This window comes from Mesocricetus auratus, unplaced genomic scaffold (assembly GCF_017639785.1).
Source record: "Mesocricetus auratus isolate SY011 unplaced genomic scaffold, BCM_Maur_2.0 Super-Scaffold_100676, whole genome shotgun sequence".
Classification (NCBI taxonomy): Eukaryota; Metazoa; Chordata; class Mammalia; order Rodentia; family Cricetidae; genus Mesocricetus; species Mesocricetus auratus.
The window spans coordinates 38,339,093-38,353,752 of record NW_024429266.1 but is presented as its reverse complement, the minus strand read 5'-3'; the positions used below and the strand labels follow the sequence as shown (position 1 = coordinate 38,353,752).

At 36.4% G+C, this 14,660-nt stretch overlaps 1 protein-coding gene across 5 annotated transcripts in view; it reads right to left on the bottom strand.

Annotated features, from left to right (window-relative positions):
• The window catches only part of Smg7 (SMG7 nonsense mediated mRNA decay factor), a 67,598-nt gene that overhangs the window by 33,984 nt on the left and 18,954 nt on the right, over positions 1-14,660 (bottom strand). For 4 of the 5 annotated variants that reach the window (XM_013114331.3, XM_013114335.3, XM_013114334.3 and 1 more), the window contains exons 2-4: positions 9,745-9,883; positions 2,681-2,712; positions 470-587 (exon numbers count right to left, since the gene is read on the bottom strand). In XM_013114331.3, coding sequence (XP_012969785.2) covers positions 470-587; positions 2,681-2,712; positions 9,745-9,848 — 254 coding nt within the window. In that variant the 5' untranslated portion in view covers positions 9,849-9,883. The remainder of the gene's footprint in view (positions 1-469; positions 588-2,680; positions 2,713-9,744; positions 9,884-14,660) is intronic. The other variant, XM_013114332.3, reaches the window with a different exon arrangement.

Genomic DNA, 14,660 nt, shown 5'->3' with positions numbered 1-14,660 from the left:
TTCTGGTGAGCAGGAAGGAAGATATATATAGCCAAGGATTTGATTAAATGAATTTTTCTTACAGTAAAATAGACTTTCCTGTTAAGAAACAGGATAATGATCACAGTTTCTTGGCCTTTGAGCTAAGATCAAATGCAAAATCCCACTGATCAAAGAACAGTTTATCTTTAAGATTATGGTTTAAATAGAAGACTCAATACAAACTCTTAGAATTGGTTTACTCTAGTATGCTCTAAGAGCTGCCTTTGATAAAACTTAGATCTAAACATTCCTCTTCTTACCTTCCAAGACTGCACCCAAGAAAACACTAATGGTTAAATGTTTGTTTAAAAAAAAAATCACAAGCATTAGAATATCTTTGAAAAACCTTACATTAGGGTATGGTGAAAGATTAACAACTAACCATAACGCTTCAGAATCTTGAAGTGATTCCCGATTGCACAAGAACATCTCAAATGATAATACTTACAGATCCTGTTCTACTTTCTTGTCTAAAGCATATTCCAGATCAGTAACTAGCATTTTCTGGTACAAGTCCTGCAGAGCTTGCCTGGATGTCCAGACCTCAGCTGGACCCAGCTTAGAATCTGCATAACAAAACAAAACACCACCACATAGTTAAGTCACTCAATCCATGAGGCACATGATTTCCCTCTCTCCATCCATGGCTGTACAAGTTTTATGTCAGTATTTCAAATGACTTTCACCTTCTGCCTTATGGCTAACAACTAAATTTGATTTAAAATGTTTTTTTTCCTGTTTGTCTTTTAGCTATTTTTTTAAAGCCATGTAAGCATGTGCATGTGAGTGGGTGTGGGTGTGGGTGTATGCATTAGGTGAGCAGAGCAAAGAAGAGCATTAGGCATCCTGTTATCACTTTTCACCTGTTTCTCTGGGGCAAGTGTAGGAGGAAACAGTGCTCCGCCATTAGCCATGTGACTTATTAAAGGGTGGTTTGCCGCACTGCTAACCACACCCACTTTAGGCATGACTAAAGATGTACACAGACATAGTTGGTGAACTACGTCACTAGCCAGGCCCTTTTATTATCTCATCTGTATGCACCTCTAATAAGTCACATGGCTAATGGTGGAGCACTGTTTCCTCCTACAAGCAAGGTCTCTCACTGAGCCTGCAGCTCTATGTTTTTCACTGAGGGTGTTAGGAAGTCCCAGTAATCTTCCTGTCTCTACCTTCCCCATTCCGTAATGCTGGGGTTACAGATATGCTCAGAATGATTTTACATGGCTGATGGAATCTAAATTCCAGTTCCCATGGTCATTGTGCTGACATAGTTTCTTCACCCCGGTCTTTCAGCTTTAAAATAACATGAAATTAAAATGACCATTAAAAAGATTCACTTTGCTTTGGTTTGGATTGCTGCCCATTCATTTCAAAGCAGGTCATATATCTCCTAATAAGTCACTCCATTTGAAATAATGGATTTGTATCAAATTCTTTACCCTTTTAACTGTATCTCTATTCAAATAATGTTTCCCTTTTATTTTGAATCACTTCTTTCAAGGATTCTTACAAATTTTTCCTATCAGGTCACTATCCAGCAGATGCCTGGATTAGTCCTACTCTATTATGCTACCCTATTACAGTAAGAATTATTTTCTTGAACGGTACATGGCCACCCAAGGCACTTCTGTGATCAGTCTATACTACAGCCATTTAATGTGAAGAAAGCAGAAGCCTGGTATCATTCAAGTGAGTAAACTTAAACAAATGTTCAATGCTTTGGGAAAACTAGATGGTGTATGCAGCTTGATGTTGTTCCATACACATAATACAGACAGTACTTTTAATGCCAATCTAAGAATATAATCTGACAGTGGCATTACACAGTGTGGACAATGAATACAAATGTGTTAAGAGAAAGAAAGCAGTGAATACACTGTAAGACTTGCTCTCTTTTTTGTCTTGTTTCTTACACAACAATAACCAGGTTCCTCATAAACATTAGCCTGTAACTATCAAAGCTGAAGAAACACCACCTAGTAGTTAGTATATTCCCTCTTCAATTATAAATCTTGGCCAGGATGCTGAATTATTCATGGGCTAGCCATACAACTAAATTCCTCCCAAACTAGAATACTATCTATTATCACACATCTCTCTGGCAGATTAGGATAACACATGCTGTTATAAAGGAAATGCTGATCACTAGCTTTGAAGTTTATTTTATCAGCTAACTCCAAAATTCTTCCCAAAGGGACTGGCTATAACCCAGAGCAAAAAGATGCATGAGAAATGCAGCTCTCTGAATTTCATACTTTCAGCACAGTTTCTCTGTAAACACCTTTCCTGAAGGGCTATTACTGAGGTTTGAGTCACTAGTAAGCTGAAAAGAGCATTTGCCCAGGAAAATATTAATCAAACATAGCTTTATAAAGCTACAACAGAGTGTGAATTAATTTATGTATTATTAGTAAAAGGTTCATAAAATTATCATATGCATTACTAGCAATTCAAATGTGGCATATACTACATTTAACTCCTGAGAAGTATTTAAGGAAGAACCCAGAGTATAAGACTAATAAAACATTTAAAGCAAAGTTATTATTGCTCTTGGCAACCAGCACAGGGTTTGGTACTATACCTAATGTGTGAAAGAGAATTTTCTTCCATTAACTTAATAGAATAAGTAGTAAAAAAGAATTAAGACAGCCAATACCTGTCATTTCAGCCTTCAGGACTTCTGCCTGCCTAGATAAGAAAAAAGAACATAAATTAAAAAAAACTCAAGTCAAATAAATATAATTACATTGAATTATCAAGTGAAACAATGCATTAAAATTAGGGTATATGGATGGGAAATTTATGACCTCCTCTAACATCCAGTATAGCATTGGGTCTTGACAAATTGATGTCACAACTTACAAAGTACTTCACAGATTAAATTAAACTCTTCCTCAAAAGAGTTCAGTTTCTTCTCCAAATCTAACTGTAACAACAATATATTACAAGGTTTTCCCCAATGCCTTGAAGACTAGTTTGTTTTCAATTTACTGGTTACCACAAACATTTCAAATTTCCACTTTTCTCAAGCTGTTTGTCCCTGGTCCCTTTTCCCACCAGCAAATGACTGGCATTTACCAGATTTACAGAGCCCTCTCCTTATGAGCTCAAAGTTCATGTCAATGGAAGGCTCTTTCTAGCATTTCATCAGGACTTTATTTTTCTTTCCTCTTTTTGACATGTTCAAATTTCCCATACATTAAAAAAAACAAAACAAAGAACAGAACAAAACAAACCACACAACTAGTATTTCCTCCTCTGAAATTGAAGAATTGACTGTATTGGAGAAGTCCTAAATTGACCTCATGGTCCATTCTTAACTCTATTCTTCATTCTCTTATGAGTGGTTTTTTTTTAAATCTTGGTAGTTTTATCAAGGCTTTCGAACTGTGGAAGGCAACTCCCCAGAAGTCCTTCATACCCACCTTCTTCCAAAGCCTTAGGCTACCAATTCCAGAGAAAGGCTGTCCTCTACATACCTACTGAACTTTCATTGCATTATTTCTTTAGCCACCTGCCCATGTCATACTCATTCCTCGTCTGAACTAGTGCAAAAGATACATTTTAATGTATGCTTATCTTACCAACTATTCACCCGAACTTAATGTTTTAGTGACTTTCTACTACAAGGTCTTGAGAGATACACTCTGTAGTCTCTGAACTCGTAGCTTTCACCACTCTTCTCTTTACTCTAGTGGTCTGTCCCTGGACTTTTGAAAAGGAGAGCCCCTGAGCTAAGAACACTCTTTTACTGGCTAACAACCACTCAAGCTTTGTGCCTGAGTCAGAGCACTACACTTTCTTGGGAAACATATCTGAGGTAAAGAAATGGCTTGGCTACCAAAGTCTCTTTATAGTAGGTAAGAATCACAACTTTTAAAAAACACATAATTAGAATCCCCTTTTGACTAGCATATTGCTTAACAGGACTCTAAAACATGCTCTCCTGCAAGGTTCTTGTGTTCTCTTGCATAGAAGAATGATTATGGTTACCAATACATGTTGACTATCTTAACAGTCAGAAAAATAGATTTTGAATGCTATCTCCACAAAGAAGTGATAAATACAGGGTGAAGAATATGCCAAACATCCTGAGGCTGGATCATTAGCAAATGAATGAATGCACTCAAACATCACACTGTACCCTCTGTATGTGTGATTACATGTCAATTAACATAAAATATTGAAAGTTATCACAACATGAGATTTCTATTACAAAAGAACTAAAATTGGAACAAAAACTAAAAGATCATTAAGACACTAAACATTTTACAGAAAGCACTATTTTACATAATTAAGTATTTTATAGCAAATGTAAATTTTAAAGGATTGTTCTTATTTCATGTGTAAGGTTGCTTTGCCTGTGTCCTGGTTTTTATCGACTTGACACAAATAAGAATCATTTGAGAAGAAGAAACTGCAACTGAGAAAATGACTTCACCAGACTGGCCTGTGGACAGGCTTGCAGGGCATTTTCTTGACTGATTACTTATGTGGGAGGGCAAGTGGTCCTGAGTTGTACAAGAAAGTGAGCCGATTAAGCAAGCAAGACAATGCCCTGATTTCCCTTTATGATGGACTAGAAATAAACCCTTTCCTCCCACTGTTGCTTTTGGTCATGGTGTTTATCAGAGTAACAGAAACCCTAACAAAGACAGTCTACATGTACAATGTGTACCACTTGTGTGCCTGGCACCAGCAGAGGCCAGAAGAGGGTATTCAGAGAACTCAGTTACAAGGGGTCATTAGGTACCTACCATGTAGGTGGGAATGGAATAAGCATCCTTTGAAGAGAAGCCAGTGCTCTTATGACTCCAACCCCCATAATTGTAAATTTTAACTTCAGTAAAATATAAAATGAATCCTCTTATTCTTGTAGTCTTTAAAGAGTGTGTGTGTGTGTGTGTGTGTGTGTGTGTGTGTGTGTGTAAAAGAATCACAATAGGGACTAAAACAAAAGAACTACCAATACAAATAAACAATACTCACTAGATAGCTATGCTTAACTGTGGAGCAATACTTTTGTACTCTATGAATATGTATTATGCTCGTTGGCTAATAAAAGCTGATTGGCCAATAGCCAGGCAAAACATAAAGGTGGGATGATCAAACTAAGGATACAGGGATAAAGAAGGGTGGAGTCAGTGAGAAATGTCAGCCAGGTGCTGGAGGGAACAAGGTGTACTACAGGACAGACAGGTAAAGCCAAGAGCCATGTGGCAAAAAAAAAGATTAACAGAAATGGATTAGTTTAAATTTAAGAGCTAGTTAGTAGTAATCTTGAGCGATCAGCCAAGAATTTATAAATAATACTAAGTCTCTGTGTGGTAATTTGAAAGCAGCTGCCAGGATGGGGAGGAGGCAGGATGGGATGGAAAAACTCTTGCCTACCATACTTAGCACTGAATGTTATATACCAAATTTCATTACTTAGATAGTCCAGCCTCGCTGATCACTTTAGGTCTTAACTTTCACCATTTAAAACAATCTTTACAAGCATGCTAGATTATGACCTTAAAAATCCAAGGTCACACAACTTAAGAAAACAGCACATACCCTCCCCTACCAATCACAGCTGCCCTGTCTTTTTCCCCAAATGGAATACTCTTTCGTCTGTGAAATTTTAAGTTTTCCCTCTAAAGGAAGCAAACAGACAAATAAAAAACAAAAAGCAAAGCATATTCCAACAATTCTTGTTAAAGAATTTCAACAAATTAATATTAGTTTATAGCCAATGCTCATATAGATACAAGCATCTTTAAAAAAACAAAAATAAACAACAACAAACAACTCGGTCTCACTGTACATATAGCCTTGGCTGGGCTGGAATTTGCTGTAGAACAGGCTGTCTATGCACTTACAGGATACACCTGTCTCTATGGTGCCACCTGTCCGGATGTGACAAGTCTTAATGTCCTTCTCAGAAGGATATGTGAGCAATGGTGTGGTGTTTGTTCTTATTTAAAACTGAAATAACTAGTGAAAGGAATGAAAATGCCAAGAATCCAAAAATCAAATCACCATATTCTTCATATAAAACAGCAGTTAGTTACAAAATGTAAAACTTTCAAAATATTTATATATATATATATATATATTGTCTTTAAGCTTTTTGTTTTCTGTATTTTGCTATATAGTACAAGCTGGTCTTAGCTTCCACAATTGTCCTGCCTTAGTCTCCCCCAAGTGCTGGGACTGCAGCTGTGTTACCACACCCAGTAGCTCTTAGTCATTCATTAAGAGAAATAAACTATGCCTGTTAAACAATAAAAAAGATAAAAGAGAGATTAAAGGGCTGAAAAAAGGTCTGGATCAACAATAATGAATACATTGGAAGCTACAATCTGAAACAATTCACATGGAGATAACATAAATCAAGATCTGTAAATATATTTAATGCCTTCCAAGCACTAGCTACTATAAGAGCTAGCATTACATTATAGCACCATTGCTAGACAATGTAAGCTTTACTGTCTCCATTTCATACTTGAAAACATAAGCATATACAGAGAGGTTAAGTAACAAGCCATGGTCACAAAGTTAGAAGTAGTACTTGAACTCAGCAGTTTGGCTTCAGAGTTTAGTTCCTAATCACTACAGCTATGCTCTTTTATTTCTAAGAAAATAAAACTCAGATGTATGATAGTAATAACAGTCCATAGCACTAGGACACACAAAATAAAGATCTTTCTACTTGAACTTTAGACCCACTTTCCCTGTTTTATTTTTAATCAAAACCATTCTAACACACAGCTATCAAAAAACAAAAACAAAACACAAACACACACACACACACACACACACACACACACACAAATGCTAAGCCACTTTTTTTTTTTTTTTGAGAGAGTAGCTGGGTCCCCTCCACCCCCTTCCCTACCAAGCAAGGGCCAAGGTGGGTTGTTTGTTTTTTCGAGACAGGGCTTCTCTGTAGCTTTGGAGCCTGTCCTCCTGGAACTCTCTCAGTAGACCAGGCTGGCCTCAAACTCACAGGGATCAACCTGCCTAAGCCTACCGAGTGCTGGGATTAAAGGTGTGTGCCACTAATACCTGGCTACAAGGTGGGTTTTTAACTTTGTTCACTTGTTCAACATATAGTTCTAAGGAACAATTTGGGATAATTACAATATTCACCCATTATAGTCATAATATATAGTCATAGAGTTCATAATGTACTTATGAGCACAGAAACACATAAATAGCAAGTGTTTTCTAATAATAAATTAACTGGAGAAAAGCTATTGCTGTACTGTTGACTGTCATTTAGAAGAAACTCTAGGGAAGATGCTGTTACTTTTAGTTTTCCTCAGTTCAGGTTAATGAAAATATGAATTTGCTTTCTCTCAAGCTATAAAATCTTTGTACATGCCAATGTGCTAAATCAGCATTTCTCAACCTGTGGGTCATGACCCCTTTTGGGACCAAATGACCCTTTCGTAAGGGTCACAGGCATCCTGCACATCAGAGATTTACATTACAATTCATAACTAACAAAAGTACAGTTATGAAGTAGTAACAAAAATAATTTTATGATTGGAGGTCACCACAACATGAGGAACTATATTAAAGTGTCACAGCATTCGAAGGTTGAGAACACTGTTCTACACCATACGTTCACTCCATGACCTATATTCGTTGAGTACATGTACATAGCTTCTGGAGGTCCATTCTGATCAAGGAATTGAGATGAGAGCAAACGACAAAACTAGTAAGACAGTAAAACAGACAAAGTGCAAAGTCAAAAGCTACAGATGAAGTTGGAGAACCAAGGAAGGCAGCAGATTATGAGAAGACTTACATGCTCTGTTTAAGAAGTGAACAGGCAGGCATTTTAGAGATAGCAGTTGTTACGAAGGATAAATAAGCAAAGCGTGTTAAGTGACATCTCAAAGAAGGACAATCTGTGACTACCAAACTATTTGCTAATCTGGATTCTAACTGTCAGTCAGCAGGTGTCCCTTCCCCTACTGCTTCCTGGAATCTGTTCTGAAAGAACCTAACGGATTAAAGACAACAGTTCAAAGTGGCAGTCAAAAACCCAAATTCTTTACTTCTACATAATGCTTAAGGATAGAAAGACAAGCTATTTAGATGCCATGAAACTATGTTTTCATACGGACAGAAAATAAAACCAATATATTTTTAGTATGAACAGAAAATAACATCGGTGGCAGACACAGAATACAAAAGAACTGAGTCAAGATATTGTAATTTCTTTCTAAACAACAGTTATGATTGTATCTGATTATTTCAGAGTAGCATTTAAAAACTGGAGACTCGATGATATATGAAGCAAATGATAAATGACTGAAATGCCATGCTGACAACAGAGCCCAAATCTATCAGTTAAAAATCAACAGCCTAGTAATATCATTTGATGATATTATTCACTAGGTCTTCTTGTCATGCTTGCATCTAATATAAAATCTTTATACATCCCACCCAGCACAGAGGTGGAATGCCTGTAACACACCAGCAGTCCCAAGAAAGAGGCAGTGGAATTGAAAGTGTGAGGTCATCCCTGGGTGAGACAGTAAGTTCAAGGCTAGCCCTGGCTACATAACAAGGCTCTACCTTAAAAAACAAAACAAATAAGCAGGGGTAGGCAGGGATGTAGCTCAATAGTAGAATGCTTGCTGAGCCATGTTCAATAGTCCATGTTTAATCCTCAACACTGAAAACAAGCAAACAACTTTAAATGTGCACATTTTGTTGATGAGGAAACAGGGATAGAGGGATGAAATAATTTTCCCATTGTCACAGGATTAGGATTAGAAAGTAGCCGAGCTCTAATTCCACCTTGCAATGTGATTCTAGAACCAGAGCTCATAAGCATTATAAAAATACAGTAGGTTTTCTGAAATGAAGTAGCTACAAATGTCACCAACAATCATGGTATCGACTTACAGAGGCAACCATCACCTCTAAGTGTAAAATCACATCTCTGATATTAATCAGACAGGTTATGTCATTTTAAGATGCTACAGCAAGAGTTACCAACTGGTCATGTAAAAGAGGTCTTCATGCCATTTACTTGCATCCATGCTGACATATAGAACCCAGAAGTGATAACTCTAAAGAATAATTTATAAGATGAATCTCAGGAAGCTGAAAGACTGCTCAGCAGTTAAAAGCACTGGCTATCCTTCCAGAGGACTCAGGTTCATTTTCCAGCACTGACATGGTGGCTCACGACAGTTTTTAACTCCAGTTTCAGGGTATTTAACACCCTCTTCTGGATTCTGCATACTGCATGCTTGTGGTACACGTATGTGTACACACACACACACACACACACACACACACAGAGGCAGGCAATAACACTCATATACGTAAGATAAAAATAAAGGAAAAATTTTTATATGAAAAATATAAATCACACCCCCAAGCTTATAAATACTCAGAAAATTTTTATCTAAACATAAAAATTCCTGAAATGTATGTTTACATTTCAGTACATTTTTAAAAGTTTCCCTGGATGACAAGACATCAATGGTAAATGTCAAAATAAACCTACTAGCTTAATTTCTCACAAAGCCACGAGTAAAAATATAATTTCTCACAAAACCATATTAAGTAAAAATAGAATCTTTAGCATAGCCTTCCCCATCCTTCAGAAAATCTCAAATTCTTTTTGTAATATTCATAGAACATGAAAATTTTAATATACACCTTGGAAATTAATAACAATGCAGAAATCCCTTGTAATTTTTATCCTACCTAATATTACTTGATTTCAGATGCTCCTCTGATTTCAAGTTTTCGGTCCTCATCTGGGACTTAAATGAAACGTTTTCTCCCACAATGACTATCTGCAAGAACATCCACTTTCTCACAAGGTAGAATGGTTTAAGACACTCTAGATAGAGGAGAGGAGGAAAATATGAGTTAACACAAAAAATAGAGAATGCCCCTGGTGAAAAACTTTTAAAATTTTATTTGAAATGACTTAATGCAAAAAGCAAAGGAAAAATAACAAAGTTTTTCTTCTTTTTATATTAGTTTCTTAAAAACACCTTTAAATGTTTTGAATGTATTTCTAACAGATTTTGGTTTTAGACCCTAAATACTGCCTTCATGTGCGTCACTGTTTACAAGCTGAGTGATCTCTGCAGGATAGTGTAACACCAGTTTCCTAACAGGGATCTGCAGAATGAGACTGCCCTGGTATAACATCAAAATAGATAAGACTCTTGTTTGTTTTGAGACAGGGATTCTCTGTGTAACAGCCCTGGATGTCCTGGAACTCATTTTGCAGATCAGGCTGGCCTCCAACTCACAGAGATCCACTTGCCTCTGCCTCCCGAGCACTGGGATTAAAGGTTTGAACCACCAATGTCCAGTAACAAATGAATTCCTAACCAATAGAAAAATCACATAAAAGCAATTAAACCACAGGTGCAGGTAGTATGAACAATGTTTAAATTCTAAGATCAGCAAATGTCAGCTTTTTAGGTTTTCATTCAGTCACTCAACAGTATTTAGTCACTTTTATGTGAGAGACACTACAGCCAGGAACAGATACAACAGCCCTTGATAGTGATTTAATGTAGAATGTATAAACAGATCAACAAAAAGAAGCAGGTAATAGAAGGTGTGGTTCCAGAATAATGTGTGATAGAAAGTAAGTCACAAGAAAAAGAACAATTTCCTGAGGTACTAACTCAAAAGTAAGGTAATGATTGGCTATTGATCATTATTTTCATTTATAGTTCTTATGTGCTAGGCATTATACTTAAGTGTTCTATATATGTGATCTCACAAAATGAGAGCATAGAAGAGACACACTATGTGTTTCTTACTTAGACTAACTGGGTTCAAATGATGCTCCGCTATTTGCTAGCCATGTACCATAAGGTGAATCACTGCTCTATGCCCCAGTTTGGTTAAAAGATGGAGATAATACGCTACCTCACTGAGATGTTCTGAGGATGAAGGAGAATAACAGAAGTCATTACTACTGTAAGCACTGGGGGAAAAAAGGTCACCCATTATTGCATTTGTCTGTATCATTTATAGTTAATTACAACTCCCAACCAGCCAAAAAATGTGAATACTTTCTTCTAAAAATTAGGAAAGTGAAACTAGGAACTTTTATTTATCAATTTTAGAACAGAATACAGGTTTTTCATAATTTTTAGCACTAAAACATGTCTTAACAGAAATGTCAACCATACAGGAAGGAGCTTTGTTGCTACAGTTTCAAAGCATATATCCATGGGAAAGAACGAGATAAAGCAATTCCAACTTCCTTGACATATTATAGCAAATCAAATGGCAAAGCTCTGACTCTGGCCCAGTGAGCCTCTGTCCCTTGCTACTCCACCTCTCTGCATCTTTATTTGTGCTTTCACTCAATCTGGAATGTATCCTCATTATCCTCATCTGGCCAATTATTCTTGGCTAGAGTAAAAACTGAGCAACTCCGTGAAAAAGGTGCAGTTTGGCCAATTATTCCAGTGCATGTATGCATGAGTTTCACTACAGCACTATACAAATAAATCATTTGTTTACATATTTTCCACTAAAGTCTGATCTATTCAGCACACACTCACTCACATACTCACACACTGTATCAGAATATCAGACTTTATTTTTCAAGTTCAGGAAATACACTGCCTTACACAATTAGAGAAATGTGAGAGGAGTGCTTACTTGTCTCTCTAAATCTGATTCTGCTTTCATCCAAGTGGGATCTATGTAGTATGTACCACACAGTAAATAACTGAACTGAAATTAAACATCTGAGACCCACAACAAAACAGTTCAATAGTCTACATAATTAAATAAGATATTTAGATTAGGTTATCAACAACAAGAAAGTTATTTCTTCTGATCTCAATTTTTATATTAGATGAAATATGCCTGAGCAAATAGTTTAATTATCTTTTAAAAAATCGATTTTTTCTTTGTATTAACACTTATACCTTCCTGAAGGATTCAGGCAAACTACTTAAAACATTAAAATGAATAAACAGGTCCTACAACAGAGGAAAACTTAAAAAGAAAGCAATTTTAATTAAATTAGAGTCATGACAGATAAATGGCTAGAAAAGAATACCATAAAAACAATAGTGAAGTAATCAGGTGTTTGCATATGTGAATAGCAGAAGTAGGACTAACAGAATACCAAATCAGGGCACAAATTTTAATGAGTAGAAAATACAAGTGAAACTATTGCTAATGCAAACTAACAGAAAAATGAGACCCCTCTATACTATTAAAATGTCCAAATCCAGAACACTGACAAAACCATAGGCACTCTCCCTGTTAGTGGTAGTACAAATTAGTACAGCTAATGGAGAACAGTATGGGAATTTCTCACTTATACTCATCACACAATTCAGGAATTGTGCTTCCAGCACACAAACACAATGAAAATTTATGTCTATACAAACCTGCACACAGATGCTTCACTATTATCAAATCCTGGCCAAGATGCCCTGCAACAGGTGAATAATCTATTTATTGTACATCCTGACAACTATTTATTATTTAGCATGTAAAAAAAGAGAAGGAAACCTTAACACGTATTGTTAAGCAAAAGAAGCAATCTGAAACAGCTAAATATGTGATCTTTAACTGTATGAAAAAACTGGAAAAGAAAACTATGGTGATAGAAATAACTTCAGTGAGGACTTAAAAGTGCTTTGAAAATGTTAAGTCTAAAAAGGAAAGAAAAAATTTAAAAAGGAGTTTTGATTCTATCCCTTGACACTGGAAAAAGCAACCCTAGTCCTTTACATAATGTAAAGTATCAAAATACATTTAGATTAGGGAAGTACAAAGTCCACCTTCCTAACTTGCAGCAGGAATGTAATACAGGAGACGAGCAAGTTAAAAAGCTAGCAGTTAACTACAAAAAGAATCTAGTACAGTATACAAAGAATATTCTCTACTTCTAGGTGATCTCTGAAATCTAAAAAAAGATATGCAAAAGTCAAATTTTACCAGAAACCATTACTCAGTCCACATTTTCAGTTTTATCAAGACAACTCCTTTTTATTGACTTTAATATCTGAGTTAGGAAATGGATTCCATCAAATAATTTAACCAAATCTGACACCAGCCACAGAGCCTATGGTACATTATTTTGGCCTCCAGTGAATCACACACTTCCTGCCATCTGCACCCTTCTCAACTCTTTTTCATACACTGACCTTGGTTTGTCACGACACTTTCTTTACACAGAGACTTGACATGCATTGGTGCTTGTCCTTTTCTAACACTGCCACCACAGAATGAGCTGAAGATGGAAGACCACTTAAAAGAGATCTGTTTTCTTAACTATTACAGCCATACAAGACAAGTGAATGAACTAAACCTTCAAAGTCAGCATCAACTTGAGCTAGCTGAGCGATGAAAGCTTTTGAGCAAAATTTCTGGAGATTTTGAAGACATGATATGACCGCTCTTACATTTATCAGGTTTCACTGAGCTGTTCTATTAAGTACTGACTGACTTACCAATAGGCAGCAATGATGAGATGGTAGATGTGACCAGACTCTAGCAAATAACATTTGTCAACAGACTGATGTTGGGTATGGGAGATGGAACAAGATGGCTCCATGGTTTTCAGTAGGAAAAGAAAAAAACTGGGAGAATTTAGCACATACTAATCGAAAAGAAGGTGCTAGAAGGAAAGAGTTCACTGGGAATCAACAATACTTGGCAGGTGGCACTATATATAAAAGCATTTGCTATTTTTTGATAATGATAAATTCTGAGATTATTAGATATGCAAGGGAATGTTAATGGCTCTTTTCGGAATCTGGGGTTTAAGGGAAACACTGTATTAGTGCTTGTCCAAAAGTCACCAGTATGCTGATGTGATTTCTTTAAAGTCCAGGGCAGCACTGTCAGAAGTTTAAGGGGTCTGAGACATTTAGAAACTATACTGAGTATAGAAAACAGATAAAATTTGAACATGGTTATCCTAGAAATTAAAAAAAAAGTGTCAAGAAAGCAGAATCTATAAATGCTGCTGACAGATTAAAAAAGATGAGGTCTACAAACTGATCACTGGGTTTAACTACATGGAAGTCACTGAAGATCTTATTAAAACAAGCTTTTCTTTGGAAAAGTGGGGCATACTAAGACTGGATTGTCTTCAACTGTGACTGAGTGCAAACAGGGTCTTGCTTTGTAGCCCAGGCTGGCACTGAACTCATGGCAATCCTGTTTCAGCCACTTCTACAAGCTTACAAAGGGTTTTTAAGAGGGACACATAACATTTGTTTCTAAGAGAGGAAGGATAAGAAACACAAGAAAGATCCAATAGAGAGGGAAAAAATGGTTAAAAACCATTTCCTGATAGCCACAGGACTTGCCTTAATACTCTGTATGCCTGGGAAAGATGACATAGTAGAACCTGGGAAGGGGCCAGTACAGAAGGACCAAAAGCTTGAGAGCAATCTGGGCTACAAAACAAGTTCAAGGTCAGTTTGTTTTCAAATAAAATTCTTGAAAAAGGGGTCAGGGACATAGAGATGTATAGTTTAATGGCCAAGCATTTAGAACGTGGGTTCAATTTCCAGTACCACCAGACATACATAAAATATGCATAAAAGAAAGAAAGTTCCTAAATTAAATAAAATTAACGGTGAATTTAGAGAGAATGAATAACTACTAGTAAT